This window comes from Pungitius pungitius, chromosome 12, assembly GCF_949316345.1.
Source record: "Pungitius pungitius chromosome 12, fPunPun2.1, whole genome shotgun sequence".
In the NCBI taxonomy this organism is placed as follows: Eukaryota; Metazoa; Chordata; class Actinopteri; order Perciformes; family Gasterosteidae; genus Pungitius; species Pungitius pungitius.
Window position 1 is genome coordinate 17,611,790 of NC_084911.1, and position 17,788 is coordinate 17,629,577.

Genomic DNA, 17,788 nt, shown 5'->3' on the forward strand with positions numbered 1-17,788 from the left:
ACCCCAAAGAAGGAGAAGAAGACGAAGAAGAGGATCTCAGAGCAACAAAGCGCCGATCGGTTGTAGAATCAGCGGAGTAGTTTCGTTTCGTTGATCAAGTATCAGTTATCTCCATCTGTCTCTGGACGTCTGGACAAACCTCTGACTGACTTTTAGCTGTTTTTTTTTCTGGATCATTTCCCTCTGAATGTGCCGATAGCGTGCTGAGCTATTGATTCAGTGAAGATGTCCGAAGCCCAAATGCTGGGATGCTTATTGAAGCAGCGACTCACCGAGGACGCTGAAGAGCTATTTGGGCTGTTTGAAAGAACGATAGCAGAGTACGAGGAGGAAGCTTCTAGATTAAAAGAGGACAACGAGCGACTGAAGAAACATCTGCACGCTGTTTTTAACCCTGAAGTCCGCATCCAAAGAGCAGGTTGGTTCTCTCTCTCTTCACACTGACATCAGTCACATCAATATGAGGCAGCTTCAGTTCCATCGTGACTGTATCGAATCGAAACTGTACCAAATACCAAAGGTTCAGAGTACACAACAACAACATGAACAGCAGTTTTTGGAAGGTCCTCATACCCACAGAAGGAATAGAACTCATAAACAACTCAAAAGTAACGGTAGATTTGCCAACAATTGTGTCGGCATTTTCCCTTTGTTCATCATCTTCCTCCTGATACAGGGGGCCGTCATGTGACCTGTCGCTCTCACGTCGGGAATCTTGCGTTTCTTTATTATAAGTCCTGCAAGTTGTTCAAATGAATCACGACACTATTGGTGTTGTGCTTTCCCGTTAAGGCGGCACACAGTGAGCAGAAGGTTTTTATTGCTGTGGTTATCAATGTAGATGTTTTGCAACCTGGCAAATGTGGCACCGTCCTTTGAGCCTTGGTCTGATGGTTTTTCTCCTAATTGACTGAGTGACAGCTTTGAGCATGTGTGCAGAGCAGATGTGAAGCACTGTGCACATTAGTATTTCCTTCCACGTCTTCACTTTTGAACTAGTAGCAAAAGACCTGTCCGAGTAGCTGGCCATGCTCTCCTTGTTAAATGACAGAAGAACACGGCGTGTGAACTGGCTGAAGCGCACGAGTCTCCAAACGCTAACCTCTGACACTCACACTCACCCAAGAGTAAAATGGTCATTGCGGTCCGCATTGGGAGCACAAGAACCACCGCTGCTCTTTTTCCGGTCATTGTGGTATGCTAAGGAAGACTGACAAACTGAAAGAACACTGCATGTACAGCTTAATTAAAAGTGGCTCCTGATGGGTTTAGGGACTCCTTCATTTGATTGTTTATGGGAGTGGCAGCCGTAAGGTAATCTTAACCATCTAAATGACACTTGGTACAAAGAAATGTAGTGAATATTGTTTTCAATGAAAATTCACCATAATTGTACAAAGCACATTTAATCAACAAAGCAACTGTAGAACAATGGGTACAAGGCCATGAGCATATGACATGATTTGGGGGATGCTAGAATCTATAACAGTGGAGTTAACGTTATAACTAAGAGCAGTTTGTTCTAAAGTCTTATGTGAATTTAAAAACACGACACGGGTTGCCATAACTTAAGCAAACTAAGATGTGATGTTATAGTTGAAATATCTTCCACTTTCGATGAAAAATAGCGTGACGCTGCGACGTGACCTGAGGGTGCACGAGCCTCTGAAAGAAAAAACTCACACGCGGCTTTGCTTCGTACTGAAATAGAAAGAGAAAAACAGCTGTAATTATCAGTTGTTGGCTTTAGTATCATAGTTTTTGTTATGCTAGAGTAGATCTCCCGTAACTGTTGATATTCAATTATTTTTTCCACAATCTTGTTTGAACAGTGGTGAGTGGAGGTTAATGTTAACTATTCAGAACGAGCCAAAACACAGGCTACAATAACTCACCGATTTACTACACTGCACACTTAATGCACTCCAACATGTAAGTGTAAACCTTACGATAAGTTTACAATGTTTAGTCCACTGTTAAATATTGTGTCCTAATAATCCCGAATTGGAACAAAGCAAACTAACTACAGGTGTGAAAATGCCATGAAACACTGCAAATTTTCAATAAATTCCAGTTATGTCCCTTTTAAACAATAAAAAGAATAGTGAGGACACATACACAAGCTCAGAGGCAGATTGCATCTTGTTTAGTTTACAATTAGTCTATATTTAAGATTTCACAAGCAGTAAGAGATTAGAGTACTATTTTAAAAATTGTTTAAAATGATGTTTATTCCATGATTAGACCACCTTTACGTCTTTAGAAGAGAATCATTTATTAAAAACAACATTGTAATTACATCATTCATTAATAGAGATTAATGTGCAATTAATTGGTCATTTTTAAAATGTAATCACAGCCCTACTTTATTCATACAACTTTAGTTTTGATGCAATTTTTCTGCTACGTTATCAATATAATGAACTGATTTCAGGCAGTATGGTGCTAGTTTTATGTTTAGCTCTATTACATTTCTGGTGGTAAAACAATGATAATCTTTCTATATATATTACTATATACTTGTTTGTTTGCATTTTATTATTATCCATAGACCTGCAACAGCTGTGTGTGCCTAGAGAAGAGCAGCAGGAGGACCTAGAGCCCCCCCAGATTAAAGAGGAACGGAAAGATACAGAGCCCCGCCACATTAAGGAGGAGAAAGCTGACATGGAGATCTCATTCACTCCTGTGAAAGGTGAAGAAGATGAAGAGCAACGTCAGTCTTCTCAGCTTTATCAAAGACAAACTGACCAGATGGAGACAAACAGTGATGGAGAGGACTGGGGCGGACCAGTAACGGAGAAGACCTTGAGTCCAAATGGATCTTCATTACCAGGAACTGTTGAGAAGAATGGAGGTTCTTCTGAGACTGAGGACAGTGATGATTGGGATGAGACCAGAGAACCTCAATCAGGTTTAAACTCTAATAATAAAGCTTTTGTCAGCGGTTCAAGATGTAGTGAGAAACCTTTGATCTGTTCTGAATGTAACAAAACATTTGGTAGCTTTAAATATCTGAAAAGACACATCATGACCCACACATCAGAGAAACCTTTCAGTTGCTCAGATTGTGGTAAATGTTTTACTACAAATGGTAGCTTAAAGACACACATGAGATGTCACACAGGGGAGAAACCTTTCAGTTGCTCAGATTGTGGTAAATGTTTCACTCAAAGTGCACATCTAAAGACTCACATGAGATGGCACACGGGGGAGAAACCTTTCAGCTGCTCGGTGTGTGGTAAATGTTTTACTGCAAATGGTAGCTTAAAGACACACATGAGATGGCACACAGGGGAGAAACCTTTCAGTTGCTCAGAGTGTGGTAAATGTTTCCGTGCAAGGGGCCGTCTGAATGAACACATGAGATGTCACTCACAGGAGAAACCTTTGAGCTGCTCTGAATGTACCAAATGTTTCACTGATATACAGACACACATGAGATATCACACTGGAGAGAAACATTTCAGCTGCTCAGAGTGTGCAAAATGTTTCTATCGGAGTAATAGTCTGAAGATACACATGAGATGTCACACAGGCGAGAAACCTTTCAGCTGCTCCGATTGTGGTAAATGTTTCACTCAAAGTGCACATCTAAAGACTCACATGAGATGTCACACAGGGGAGAAACCTTTTAGCTGCTTAGCGTGCGGTAAATCTTTTACTACAAATGGAGAGTTAAAGAAACACATGAGACGTCACACTGAGGAGAAACCTTTCAGCTGCTTAGCGTGTGGTAAATGTTTCACCGAAAAACGCAAACTAAATGCACACATGAGATGTCACTGTGAGGAGAACAAACTAAATACACACGTTTTTCTGTAAGTGTAAATTTGAAAACACACATGAGACTTCACACAAGTGAGAACTTTTAGCTGGACAGAGTGTAGTAAATGTTATACTCGAGGCGAAAAGCTAAAAATCCACATGACAACTTACACATGGCAATCCCTTTTAGCCTTTTGGACACGCAAGTTTTAAATCTCTCTTGTAGAACACTTAAAGATATTCACAGCTTCTTTAATGTTACAAACAAATGTCAGTTTTTCTCCGAGGGATTCACTGTCTCGTTGACGCGACCCTCTTGTTATTCTTTTTTTCTTGTGCCGATGCAAGGGTTCTGGGTCAGATTGTCCCAAGTGTACCGACAGTTAGCATTAGCATGAAGACGTGGTTGTCTTGACCAGTACTGTTTCTGTTTTTAGGGTGTGGTTAATAATGATCCTTGCTGTATGCCGATCACATTTCATATTTTGTTTTAGACCTGTCATAATTAAGAGTAGAAATAGCCAGGGATTTTCTATTCTTGCTTGTTTGATGGTACCAGATAGCTCAATCCCACACTCTTTGTACTTTACTCTCCAGGTGTCATTTTTCATTCCCTTGTACATTTTTTGTATTTTTGAGAATGTTTCATTATGTAGGTTGGAGTATTTTGGTAGCCCTTCACTAATGTGCAACCTAAATAAAATACATACTTCACGTGCAGTGTTGTGCCTGAACGCGTTCATTGAACGATAGTTCATGAACTCGTTCATATTTTGGGCGAACGTGAACTGAACATACTGCATTAATGCCCGATGAACGTTACTGTGAACCCGTTCCTTCTGGTGTCTGAACGCCGCGTTCTTTCAGGTTAACATCGTTCAATGGGGTGCCAGATTTCTATAGAAAACACACCGTAAACGCGCCTTAATAAGTAGCGGAAAAAACACCCGATCTGAGAACACCAGCCACCAGCGTCGCGTCATCAAAAAAAAAGAGAAGTGCATGGAGGCGACAGCTGCGTGTAGCAAAGAGGCGGCGCATAATAATTTCAATGAGTTTTATGAAGTTACTGACAAGGTCGGTGAGGATGGGAGGAATCTGACCTTTCTTTGCAAACATTTGCACCTTAATGATAACTGTCGTGTTTTTATTCCTTATTTAAAAAAGACCATTCAAGCAGCATGTGTTTGAGAATGTACTGTAGGGGTGAACGCTGCAGCTGCTGCTAGTGTGGAGTGAATGGACAGCAACATTAAAGCAACAATCCCCTCAATGCTAATGTAAACCCTGGTTGGATAAGGATTCAAAATTGGATATGAAGATTAAATATGATGCATAGCTTCAGTGTTAAAACTGATCAAATAATTACTGTCTGTGGTTCTGGGCTGTGGCAATAATTTTGAAAAATAATAGCTTGCAGCAACATGTGGGAAAAAATAACTGAACTAGTTGTAACTGTGAACTTAGTTCAAATATTTTGAAGTTTGAACTATGAAATGAACTAGTTCATTTTAAAATGTGTGAACTGAACTTTGAACTAGTTCATGTAGAAAGTGAACTTTCCCAACACTGCTGCCGTGTGAAATGATTGTGTCTGTGTGTACTTGAAGAAAAGTAATCTTTATCACTAAACACAAGCTATATCACTGATACTCATCACTTGCTCATTGCATTTCTATGTTAATGCAGCATCCTGTGTTCAATGACGGTCTGGCTCTAACCAGAAAGCTGATCCTCTGTGAGACAGCTGCTGGAGCTCCAAGTATTTTGGTGAATATGCATGTGGAAAAAACATTTACCCTGTAATGAGTCTTTATGAACTGAAAAATACGTTCAATTCGCATCTGGGCATGAAAATGTTATTGTTGCAAGAAGAGGCACAGTTGTACAGAATCACAAAGCGTGCAGAAGTGTGCACAACAGATAATTCGTACTCTTGTATGTTATTTGTGTTTTATAGATAGCACAAATGAGTACTTTTCCACCACTAAGAAGAAGACGTGTGTATAGGCAGTCGGCTATACACTCATGCGTTGGGTAGAGTCTTATGTCTCTCAAAATCACATTATTTTTTGACTACCCCAAATAGTTTTGCTCCAGAAAGCATTTGTTTGAGGTGTGGATTCTCAGTAACTCATTGTCTGTCTGCCCCTGTGTGCTCGTTAGAGGCCGCACTTTGCTCCGTTGTCACGGCAACTAGCTGGGGCTCTTTCTGTGACCCACAATTCTTACTGTAATGTTTGATGAGGCCTATCAATTAACAACTTCTTAGTTTGAATAACAAATATTCTGTCTTTCAACCCCTCCACCCACTCACCCAATACCATCATTTCAAAATAAAAGTTGCAATGATTATCTGTAATTTAACCATGAAGCTGTTTCGTTGAATAATTAATACTCTTTCAAATAGTACTACAACCACTACCAATATTTCTAGTACTTCTAGTAGTACTTCTATTATTTCAACTGGTATTATTACTAAAATGACTTTTACTATTACTAATATTACTATTACTACTAGTATTTCAATGTTTTTTTTCAATTCTTTCAAGTATATTTCAGCTTTTCTCATTTTTGTATTTTCAGCAATTTTTAAATATATTTCAGCTTTTTCTATTCTTTCAGCAATGTTTAGAATAATTTCAGCGTGTTTTTTGATTTTAGTTAGTTGTTCTTCCGGCCTGCGGGCCGATGGAACTGCTCCTGCCTTTGCAAACGCAGCGCTGTTACTTGACCTGTGATCTGACAAATAAATCTACCAGAACGAGAGAAGTTGTTCGGCTGAATTCTTCCAGACGTCCCCATCCAGGCTTCCAATTTTTGAACACGTGCCTTTGATTTGTTTGTTCGCTCCTTCTCTTTTTAAATTATCTAACATTTAACTTACGTTTTGTCTTCCCAAAAGTAATGGAAATATTAATTTAATAGTAGATAAATGTATAATAAATGCATACTTTTTTTATACATTTATTATACATTTATCCACTAAATGTATAAAAAAAAACATTTTTTAATTACGTTTATTAAAGTTGAAGTGTTGGGGAAATGGGGCAAATAACACACTAAAGATCAAGCTTCACAGAATGTGTAGAAAGGATTCATTAACATCAAAACTGTTATTTTTCAAACCATATATTTACTACATAAAAAGACGAGAACGGCATGTTACACAATGATAAGTTATACAAACAGAAACAACCGACTACGTGCCACGAGGTGCCACACGGTGCCACTCAGTTGCCATTGCTTGCCACAAGGAGGATCTCGCTGTTTTTCTGGGAAAGTGGAATAGTTGGAAACCAGAAGATGGCAGTAATGCGTCAACCCGTTAAACACCGCAGAAGAAGAAGCTCTCGGAACAACATGGTGCCGATCGGTCGTAGAATTAGCACAGTGTCTTTGTTACGTTGATCAAGTATCAGTTATCTCCATCCGTTCTGATCCACCAGAGTCTCTGGACGTCTGGACAAACCTCCGATGGACTTTCAGCTGCTCAACTTTTTTCGAGATCACTTTCCTCTTTGCTAAACTATCGGAGTTAGCTTAGCATGCTAGCTGGAAGCAGAGGGAAGTTAGCAACACCGCGCTAGTCCGAGTTTAACGGAGTTTATCTGGAGGAAACGTGTCTGATTCAGTGAAGATGTCTAAAGCCCAAATGCTGAGATGTTTAGTGAAGCAGCGACTCACTGAGGCTGCTGAAGAGATATTTGGGCTGTTTGAAAGAACGATAGCAGAGTACGAGGAGGAAGCTTCTAGATTAAAAGAGGACAACGAGCGACTGAAGAAACATCTGCACGCTGTTTTTAACCCTGAAGTCCGCATCCAAAGAGCAGGTTGGTTCTCTCTCTCTTCACACTGACATCAGTGAAATCAATATAAGGGAAGCTTTTGGTAAAGTTGGCTAAAGATAAGCGCTTCTGTCTGCCCAGGTAAAAGCATTAATGAACTAGCTGAGTAGATCGTAATAATTCATGTTTGAGTTTAAAGCAAATATTGTGTGTATTCTGTTATCATCCATAGACCTACAGCAGCTGTTTGTGCTTAAAGAAGAGCAGCAGAAGGACCCCGAGTCCCCCCACATTAAAGAAGAACAGCTTCAAGAGCCGGAGGAGGCTGACATAAAGGTCTCTTTAACTCCTGTAAAGACTGAAGATGATGATGTTCAGTCCTCACAGCTTAATCCGAGACAAACTGAACAGATGGAGACAGAAGTTGATGGAGGGGACTGTGGAGGACCAGAACCTGAGAGCAAGTCAGGTCCTTCAGGACCAGATACTGATGAGAAGACTGAAGACTCTTCTGAGACTGAGGTCAGTGATTATTTAAATGAGCCCAGGGACCCGTAGTCAGGTTTAAACTCTCATAAGAACGGTAACTGTTCTTTGAGATGTAGAACAAGTGAGAAACTGTTATCTGTATCTGTTCTGAATGTAAAAACAACAACATTTGGTTCCATTAAAAAGCTGAAGAGACACATGATAACCCACACATCAGAGAAACCTTTCAGCTGCTCAGTGCGGTAAATATTTCACTCGAGGTCGAAATCTAAAAGTCACAGATGATAATCCACTTGAGGCCTTTTTAACCCAATCAACCCTCTTCTGGTTACATCTAATGTTGCACGGGGTACTGGCACTAGAAAGGTACCGCGGTACCAGTACTATTGAAAACGATACCAATCTGAATATTTTTAGTACCGGTACTTTAAACATTAAAAAAAGCAGCAACCAGAGCGCACTCAGTGTCCCCCCCCCCCCCTAAGTGATCACTGTATGGAAGTAAATCTGTGTCATCGGGTTTTGAAAGAAAAAGGAGATTGAATTCCTAGAACTGAATATTTACGCATTGAAATTACGTATCTGAATGTTTTTCAACGTTAAAATACTGCAAAAAATTCAACCGCAATTTGTTTTACAGCGTCAAAAGCATCACCTGGTGGACATGTCGGATGAGGAATACATACCAGACTCGGAAACACAAGATAACGATGATGACGATGATGATTATGATCCAGATGCAACCATCCCCAATACAGCTCGTCGGTTGAAAGCCGGACGGATTCAAGTACAAGCAGTACTGCCTGATGTTGGAACATCTCAAGGGTCAAACAAAAGTATCCCAGTTGTGCAGAGTTCATCAAAAGGCTGCCCATCTCTTGCGGATCACATGGTTTCCGATGCTGCTGAAACATTGAATTCTCGCAAAGACTCAATAAAGCAAAAGGGTGAAGTTGAGCTTAAACCACAAGTAACTCACCTGACCATGACCAAAAAAAATTACTGCTATGTTTGTGGTAAACCACAAAGCAAAATTTCCCGCCATTTGACAACGCACAGGATGGATGCTGAAATTGTAAAAGCATTTTCCCTCCCGAAGCACTCAAAGGAGCGCAAGAGATTAGTAGAAAAGATGAGGAATAAGGGAAATCTTAGACACAACACTGCAGTCTTACAAGCTGGAACAGGGCCACTGAAAGTGAAAAGGAAACCAAAGGGTAAAGCACTAGCTGGAAAGTTTCTTGACTGTATGTACTGTCAAGGCATGTACATTCATAAGGAGCTTTGGAGACATGCCCGCAGATGCCCCTTTAAGCCCGAAAACACTGAACTGAACAGAGAACCCGGAAGAACAACGGTACCGGCTTTGGCTGAAGCTTGAGAAGTTGTGTCAGCGGATCTCAAGTGGAGTGTGGGAGATCCTTCAGCCTAGCGTGTGCTTCTGCTTCTGCAGGAGGCTGTTAAACCTGCTAACTTCAAAACGTTGGTTCTCACAGACCAACCAGCCAAGCTGCTTGTTCTTCCCTCTCACTCGTCTTGTTCCGTGTGTCCTCAGCTGGAGATGATTAAAAAAAAATGGCATGTTAAATGGAAGCCAGGTTGTAGGGGCACTCGCTGATTCTCTCTGCATAGATGGATCTGTAGATGTTTTGATAAATCTATCTATGTACACATTCTGTCTCACTATGGAGGGGGAAAACTTGCATGCCTCCAATTTGGTCATCTGTTAAGATTATTTTTTATATTAAAGTGATGGTTCCACAAATGATGTGTCCTGTCAGGTTAGTGTGTATTTATGCCAATGTGGATGTTGGGATCATGGTCCCTTTAAAGACCCAACTGTTTTTTTTAATAAGTCACACTTTTGTCAAAGTAGAAATACCACAATATAAGTAGGTTCCTGTGTATGCAACTCGTTCAACATGCTTCCCGAGTTGGTCAGAAGGAGAAGATAAATGATACCATACAAAGCACTTTGGCCCCATTGCAGACTGACAGAGACCCTTCTGTAAAACCTGTTCCAACGCCGCACAGACAAGGGAGTAAAAGTAAAACATGGCAACACACCTTTCAGACAGACCCCAAACAATAGGCCTACATAACTGTGTATAATCAATGCTGTGATGGCGCGATGTGGTCTTCATTTACATCGGGCTGTAGGCTAATACTGTTATTAATAACTGAAAAGGCGCAGCTTGACTTGGTGTGATCAGTTGCACGTTTGCCGAGGCAGGATGAGAAGGTGGAGCTAAGTCAATCCAGGTTAACATTGCTGGGATAAGTGCGCTTGCACGGCTTTCTTAAATATGCCACGTGGCATTCGTTTGATGTCGTTTGGTTTGACGGAGTTTGGTCTAAGAATGACGGAGGTTTGAAGCCCTTTCACCTGAGGACTTTTGGTCTGAGACCTGACGCCCTTTCACTGGGGAGTTTGCACAGTATCTTGGATGCATCTGAGTAGATGCATTTTATGAGATGTCACTTTCCAGTTCCAGCACCACCATTGATGTAAAAGAAAAACTGATCAGGATTTAGGCCACAGATACGCTTTACGCACCAGTCTCTGACTACAATTCGGACATAGACAAGCTTGTTGCTGGTTCAGGTTCTGATACATCTGCCGTAGCAGTGTGGGATCAAATGCAGGAGGCTCTCTGATGGCTCTGGCTTCTGTTACAGCATTAGCCTGGTTAGTGTCTTCTGGAACATTTGTATGTACATTTTCATTATCTGGCTCTCTTGCCTACAGTTCTGCAATACGTTCCAACCTGTCAACCTCAGATTCTGGAGCAAGATTACACCATTCATCAATCTGTTCATATTTTTCAACTGCATTCTCAATCTCCTTGCTGTTTTCCTCATATTAGTCTTTGTTTTGACATTGAGGCAGCCTTCATACTCTTGGAGTGTTAAGTTGCATTTAGCGAGGAGCTGCTGCAAACTGAGCCTTGAAGCCTCACTGGTGGGGGTCAAGGAGGTTGTTATGTGGAGTCGGCAGGATACAGGTAGACATACAGCAAGAAACTCTTCTAATCATTACGTTACACTGGGTATCTAAGTTAGTTGATGCAACTTTTGATATAGGAACACCAACTCCAAATATTTTACATAAAAAGCAATTATTATGGAGATATAAACATAACTCTTTGTGAGGCTTTGTTTTTGCCGCGTTCAACAATAACCTACGTGTCTGCGCCTTAGACCACAACAACAATCTGTGATGCTATTGGCTGCCCTGATTGCTGCCCAATCGCGCTAGGAAATAAATAAATTATTGTTATGAATATAAAACGTCACTAAAGACCTTTTCACAATTATTTTTAATGTTAAAATTATTTGTCGGGGACCCCCCAATATCTAAAAATAAATTCTTATAGGGGGTCCCTAATGACTTATAGGGGGCCAGGGACCCCCCCCCCCCCCAGACCCTCCCTCATTTCGAACCCTGCTTCTTATCCTGCAGGCACTGAGTGTTAATCAGGCACACCTGCGGTCACTCACTCATGCAGCCGAGACATGGGCGGAGGGGCCACTGACTGAGAGAGAAAAAGAACACGTCCCAAACCAAACACATGACACGACCCGTAGGGTCGTAACATATGGCAACAAAAATGGACCAGGAGACGAGGGGCAGACACTTATATTCAGAACAAAGTGAGCAGTAAAAATTGATTGGAGGAAACGGGAGAGAAGAAGTTAAAAGAAATGGAAAGAAACGCGATGAAAGGAAGCAAAAAGGAACCAGAGGACGGCAGTAATGCATCAAAACGGATGCAAGCCGCCGTCAAACACCACAGAAGAAGAAAGAAAGAAGTAAGCAAAGAAGAAGACGATCTTTAGAACAACATGGCGCCGATCGGTCATAGAAGCAGCAGAGTGTCTTTGTTACGTTAATAAGTTAACTCCATCAGTCCTGATCCACCAGAGTCCCTGGACGTCTGGATAAACCTCTGACGGTTCGGATTCCGGATCTTTTTCCTCTGAATCCTCTCTCCTAGCTGCAGAAAGTTAGCAACACAGCGCTAGTCCGAGTTCTGGAGGAAACGTGTCTGATTCAGTGAAGATGTCTAAAGGCCAAATGCTGAGATGTTTATTAAAGCAGCGAATCACGGAGGCTGCTGAAGAGATATTTGGGCTGTTTGAAAGAACGATAGCAGAGTACGAGGAAGAAGCTTCTAGATTAAAAGAGGACAACGAGCGGCTAAGGAAACGCCCGCACGTTGTTTTTAACCCTGAATTCCGCATCCAAAGAGCAGGTTGGTTCTCTCTCTCTTCACACTGACATCTTCAAATCAATATGGTTTATCGATGATCAAACGACTCTGACTCCCCGGATCGATACCTCTCTGATACCGTAGTGACCTACAACCTAAATGAATCCACACGGGCTCTAATCCTCCGAACTGGACTCATAACATTGGTCTCAATGAGCCTCCAACAAGTGCAATGCGGCAAATATGTAGTACAATAATATTAAATATCTTCACTGTGATGCCAAGTAGAGGTGCCGAAATGTCATTATATTCTTAGCGAAGTGAAGCCAAGAATTGATGGCTTCTAACGCCTTAAAGTGATCTATTCCATGTATGAACCAACCATGACCATTTACTTGTATGTCCAACATTCCTGGCTAATGTTTCTACCCACCTAACTTCTAATGAGGTGTGTAACATGTGGCTGTGGCGGTACAATTGACACCCGAGGGCTCCACAAAGCCCCTCCCGTGACCCTTTAGGCTGATGCGTATCCTCCATCACCATAAACTGTACAGAATTCCAAAGGTTCAGCGAAAACTCTTTGTTTTACCTCCAGTCAGACTTGGTTAGATGTTCCAGTTTTAAAATAAAAAAACTGTTCATGCATATTTGTAATCCCCCAAAAATGGATACCAGAAAGTCTAAATAGTAAACTAACTTATAACCCTATAGCTGAACATTTGGGTTAACCACGAGTATTATGTCCGTACGCCAGTAGCGCCGGGTGCGAAATTACGACCATGGGTTTGCCCTAAGTGTGTTTTTATTATTTTACTTTAAATAATTTAACTTTATTGAGAATGTAGCACAACACGGCGACCTGCAAGTAGGGCAGCGTCTTAAATGAAAAGAAGTACGTCTTAATGTGAGGCTTTAGAAATGAACACAAAGGGGTTCTGTATGTGTTCATCAAGTTTGAAGCGGGCCATTTTGTCAAAGTTTTGATAACCGACCGCAGCCAGCGGACCGACTACTGCCCCCCCCCCCCCGTCCGGGGACAAGCCGTCACTGGAAAACATGTTATGGTTTTAGCATGCGCGGCCAATACATATGTCCCATTCTATATTGTTTTAACGTTGCCTCTGTGACTATCGCCATGTTCCCATCATCCGATCCGCAGGGCCCAAGGTCATCGGCACCTTCCTACGATCCCATCGGCAGGTCACGTGATCTGTCGCCACATGTAATATCATTTCATTTTTGCGTGCAGGTCTGGTTGATGCAATGATAGAGATTGACAGACCGTTCGTTACGTGTCATTCAGCTGACACTTTTATCCAAAGCGACTTAGAATAAGTGCGTTTCAACCATAAGGATACAAACTCTGGGGAAAAAAAGGAAACGTACGAGACAAATTTCATCATAGGAAGGTGGCGATGGTCTTGGGACCCGCCGATCGCTACTAAACGCTACTAAAAAAGGATCCTTCCGCCGACCACTTGGCACTCTGCGTCACTCCAGTACGCAGCGAAAGCTGTGAAGGCCGACACTTCAGTGGATACTGAACCAGGAGGAATGGGAGGGACCCAGAAAGAGTGACTTCATTCAATGCCATTGATTTCATAACCTGTTCTTCCACATGTAAGATGAGAGTGGTCAGAGGAATTACGTTCATCACTTCAATCACTTTTTAATACAGGGACATAATGAGAATACAATCTGAAATGTATTTCTCTTTTAGTTTTCCATAACGTTATCAACATGTGATGAACAGATTAGAATATTCAGTCGGTAAGCTGTGAGCTGTATTTGTCTAGTTTTAATCTGATAATGATCGTTAATCGTTGTTTCCCAAATTTAAGGGGTCAAACTTCCCAAAAATGTTTCAACAACCCAGGTCACGGCATAAAATAATGAGCTAGCTCAGTGGATGGTAATTTATATATCACTTTAATCACTATATTGTGTGTTTTTGTATTATCCACAGGCCTCCAGAAGCTGTTGGTGCTTGAGGAAGAGCAGAAGACGGACCAAGAGCCCCCCCACATTAAAGAGGAACAGGAGGACCCAGAGCTCCAAGGGCTAAAGGAGGCTGACATGAAGGTCTCACTCATTCCTGTGAAGTGTGAAGTTGAAACTCCGTCCTCTCAGCTTCATCAGAGACACACTGAACCGATGGACACAGAAGGGGATGGAGAGGACTGTAGAGGACCAGAACCAGACGGGAACTCTGTTACGGAGTCTCCTTCAGAAACCGATACCGGTGAGAAGACTGGAGACTCTTCTGAGACTGATGACAGTGATGATTGGAATGATACGAGAGAACCGCAGACAGATTTAAACTCCTATAATGGTAAAGATTCTGTCAGTAATTCAAGATGTAGAACAAGTGAGAAAACTTTAATGTGTTCTTTGTGTAAGAAAAGATTTGGTTGCATTAAAATGCTGAAGAGACACGTGATGACCCACACATCAGAGAAACCTTTCCGATGCTCAGAGTGTGGTAAATGTTTCACTCAAAATGGAAGTCTGAAGAGACACATCAGACGGCACGCAGGGAAGAAACCTTTCAGCTGCTTGGAGTGTGGAGAACGTTTCACTGAAATTGGAGATCTGAAGACGCACATAAGATTTCACCTATCAGCTTCTTAGATGGTGGTTGACGTTTCACTTAAAGTGGACACACGAAAGCGCATCAACGTCAAAAACTGAAAGGACACGTGAAAGCCAACATGGATGAGAATCCCCTCTGACTCCATCAACCCTCTCCTGGTGACGTCACTGTTGCGCATGCAAGTTTTGAAAACCCTCTGCAGAACTATAAAGGTGGACAGATTCGCAGCTACTTTTTCATGTTCACAGTTACAAACGACTGTCAGAGGCTTTGTATCTGGGATCCAGAGGCTCATCAGGTTGTTACCTGGGTGAAACTCATCTTTGCATTCTCTCCATCCTGAGAGGGATCCACCTCCTTTTGTTCTCTCTTTTCCCTGTTTTCTCATTTGTGGGGAAGTCTTTTTCTCTGCCCATGTGAGGGTTTTGGGACAGGATGTCACATGTGACCAGACTGTGAAGCCCTGCTAATTTCTGAATTTGGGCTAAAAATAAAATTAATTGCTGTCTGTTCTGGCCGATGGTCAGTAAATTCATATTCAGAGAAAACATCTCCAAAGGTCACAGGGTCACACAAATGCCAAACTATTGTAAGGAGGCACGTTATCTGTCTTTATCGTCGTGTTTGCTGTTGAAACGCTTGACTGATTTTTATGTTCCATTTGTGTTTCTGCAGGCTTTCATATTATCAACGTATCACTGAACCGTCTTGTGTAAATGTTTTTGCGTTCCATGTTACGGTGCAAAGTTGTGTTTAAAAACCAGAAGGGCTGTAATGTGTTCATGCATTTACCTCTTCCTTTTTTCTGGGAAACAGGTTTGATGATTTAGGTTGGCTGTTGTCTTTTCATCTGCATTTTGAGCCAAGTACATATTTGTATTTCAAAACAATAAAATCACACTGTCATTTTACATGGCTCAGCGAGCACAGGTGCTGACAAGAAAATGGAGTCAATTATTATTCTTTTGCAGAAGTGAATAAATTTATTATTTTTTTAGAATTCATGTTTCTATATTGTGTAAAGACCCACCTTTCTGGAGCAGAGCAGACTTGAATCATTCAAAACTCTGTTTGTCGAAACGTAGTCACCGAGCCGGGCGTCCACATGGTGGTGGTTTAACATTTTGAGGAGTTTCTGCTGAAGGCGATCAGTGAAGTCTCGCTTCGCGAAGACGAGCAGGACAAAGACAAGTGAGTCTTTTGTGGGACTCTTCTGTGCGGCTGAATTGGGCGCCTTTGACTGCCAATTTTAATGCTAATAATGAACGTGTTTGGCCCCTGTACCTGTTTGAATCTCTTCCTGCAGATACTACAGCCCTCAGACTAGATCTCTCTATCGTAATCCATCCCCCCCCCCCCCCCCCATTCCTACGCCACCCGCTCCACACATGTCTAGCACCTTGTCACAGGAGGCCGCTGGAACTGCCAGTCAGCTACTCGCAAGGCGGACTTCATCTCCGGCTTTGCTATCCAGCTGTCGCTTGACTTCCTCGCCCTCACTGAGACATGGATCACACCGGAGAACACGTCCACCACAGCTGCCCTCTCCTCCGCCTTCTCCTTCAGGCACACACCCAGACCCACCGGCAGGGGTGGTGGAACAGGTGTTTGCTCATTTCACCCAAATGGATCTTTTCTCCTTACCCTTTTTCATCCTCCACCCCACTGTCTTTTGAATTCCATGCTGGGACAGTTACTCACCCGGTACGATTAAACATTGTTGTCCTTTACCGTCCGCCTGGCTCTTTGGGTCATTTCTCGGATGAAATGGACATCCTCCTGTCCAACTTCCCTAAAAATGTCCCTCCGCTCATCCCCCTGAATGACTTTAACATCCAGACAGGTAAGTCATAAGTCAGTTCCTCTCCTACTCACAAAGCCGGCAATCACCTTTACCACATCTTCACTAGAAACCTCCTCGAACCCCCCCCCAGTCCTCCTCTCCACTCGACCCTTCTTCCGGGTGACTTTGTCAACTATTTTACCTCTATCGCCTCCCTCGCTTCCCTCTTTCACCCCCCGTCTCCTAACCAAGTTCTTACCTTTTTCCTTTCCTCACCTGTCTCATTAATAATGTTCTGTTATTTAGCTGTTTTGCCCAACTCTCTGAAGGAGGCCAAAGTTAACCCACTCTCTGGAGAAACCCACCCTCAACGCTCTGATGCCACAATGGTAAACAACGCTCGAGAATGACGTCTGCCCGTAGATTTCCACCCATAATCGCCCTAACGTCATTCCAAAGCGAGGGGAGGATTAAGTCATTAGAATAATTTGCGGTGCTTGGAAGTCTGTTGTCGGGAAGGTCTTCCTCCACCCGAAGCTCATCTATCTTCCATTGTTCAATGGTCGATGGGTGCGTGGATTTTTTCTCTTGAACCAGAGATGGTGACGGAGGGTGGATTGGTTCACCGCGCTCTTTTTTTTTTTTTCCCGCACACGCAAAATCAGTCAAGGTAAGAATTCAAAACATTTAATGGCAAATGGAGCGGGTTATTACGGCAACAATGCAAAATAAATATGTTTAAACTAGGGCCGAAACTTTAGCGCATTAATTAGGATTCATTAATTACAATGTGAATTAAGATTAATTAATTACACAAAAAATAACACATTAAAAAAAATTTACGCATTTTTACACTTATTTTTTGCACCGCTGGATGAGTTTCGGAGGACCGATTATACTGGAGCCCAACTAGCGTTCATGACTTCAGACAACAACAAACCACAGTGAACATGAACAAAGAAGCTGACGAGACCGTGTCGCTGCATTTTGATCTTTGGCACTAGATGTGAAATATCTGATTCTGATATTTATTAGTTACTAAATATTGTACAATACAATGCAATACATACTTAGTGTATTATGACAATGTACATACTTATTTACATAGAGTAAATTGACCAATCACAGCCGTTGAAGCTTTTTGATGATC

The 17,788-nt window shown here is 42.0% G+C and overlaps 3 protein-coding genes across 3 annotated transcripts; all 3 read left to right on the top strand.

Moving 5' to 3' along the window:
* The first annotated feature begins 28 nt into the window (after nt 1-28).
* LOC119220274 (gastrula zinc finger protein XlCGF28.1-like) lies at nt 29-4,573 on the top strand. The gene is made up of 2 exons (XM_037476165.2): nt 29-418; nt 2,552-4,573. The coding sequence occupies exons 1-2, from the start codon at nt 226-228 to the stop codon at nt 3,823-3,825; spliced, it is 1,467 nt and encodes a 488-aa protein (XP_037332062.2). The 5' UTR covers nt 29-225; the 3' UTR covers nt 3,826-4,573.
* A 2,756-nt stretch (nt 4,574-7,329) lies between these two features.
* LOC119220279 (uncharacterized) lies at nt 7,330-9,897 on the top strand. Its single transcript, XM_037476175.2, has 3 exons — nt 7,330-7,601; nt 7,789-8,078; nt 8,686-9,897. The coding sequence occupies exons 1-3, from the start codon at nt 7,409-7,411 to the stop codon at nt 9,424-9,426; spliced, it is 1,224 nt and encodes a 407-aa protein (XP_037332072.2). The 5' UTR covers nt 7,330-7,408; the 3' UTR covers nt 9,427-9,897.
* Nucleotides 9,898-11,530: 1,633 nt separating this feature from the next.
* Nucleotides 11,531-15,785, top strand: LOC119220297 (zinc finger protein 333-like). Its single transcript, XM_037476200.2, has 2 exons — nt 11,531-12,301; nt 14,229-15,785. The coding sequence occupies exons 1-2, from the start codon at nt 12,109-12,111 to the stop codon at nt 14,891-14,893; spliced, it is 858 nt and encodes a 285-aa protein (XP_037332097.2). The 5' UTR covers nt 11,531-12,108; the 3' UTR covers nt 14,894-15,785.
* Nucleotides 15,786-17,788: the final 2,003 nt, after the last annotated feature.

Coding starts and splice junctions, on each gene's coding strand:
- LOC119220274 (XM_037476165.2), top strand. CDS start 226: ATGTCCGAAGCCCAAATGCTGGGATGCTTATTGAAGCAGCGACTCACC. Junction 419..2,551: donor AGTCCGCATCCAAAGAGCAG/GTTGGTTCTCTC, acceptor TATTATCCATAG/ACCTGCAACAGCTGTGTGTG.
- LOC119220279 (XM_037476175.2), top strand. CDS start 7,409: ATGTCTAAAGCCCAAATGCTGAGATGTTTAGTGAAGCAGCGACTCACT. Junction 7,602..7,788: donor AGTCCGCATCCAAAGAGCAG/GTTGGTTCTCTC, acceptor TATCATCCATAG/ACCTACAGCAGCTGTTTGTG. Junction 8,079..8,685: donor AAGACTCTTCTGAGACTGAG/GTCAGTGATTAT, acceptor TTTGTTTTACAG/CGTCAAAAGCATCACCTGGT.
- LOC119220297 (XM_037476200.2), top strand. CDS start 12,109: ATGTCTAAAGGCCAAATGCTGAGATGTTTATTAAAGCAGCGAATCACG. Junction 12,302..14,228: donor ATTCCGCATCCAAAGAGCAG/GTTGGTTCTCTC, acceptor TATTATCCACAG/GCCTCCAGAAGCTGTTGGTG.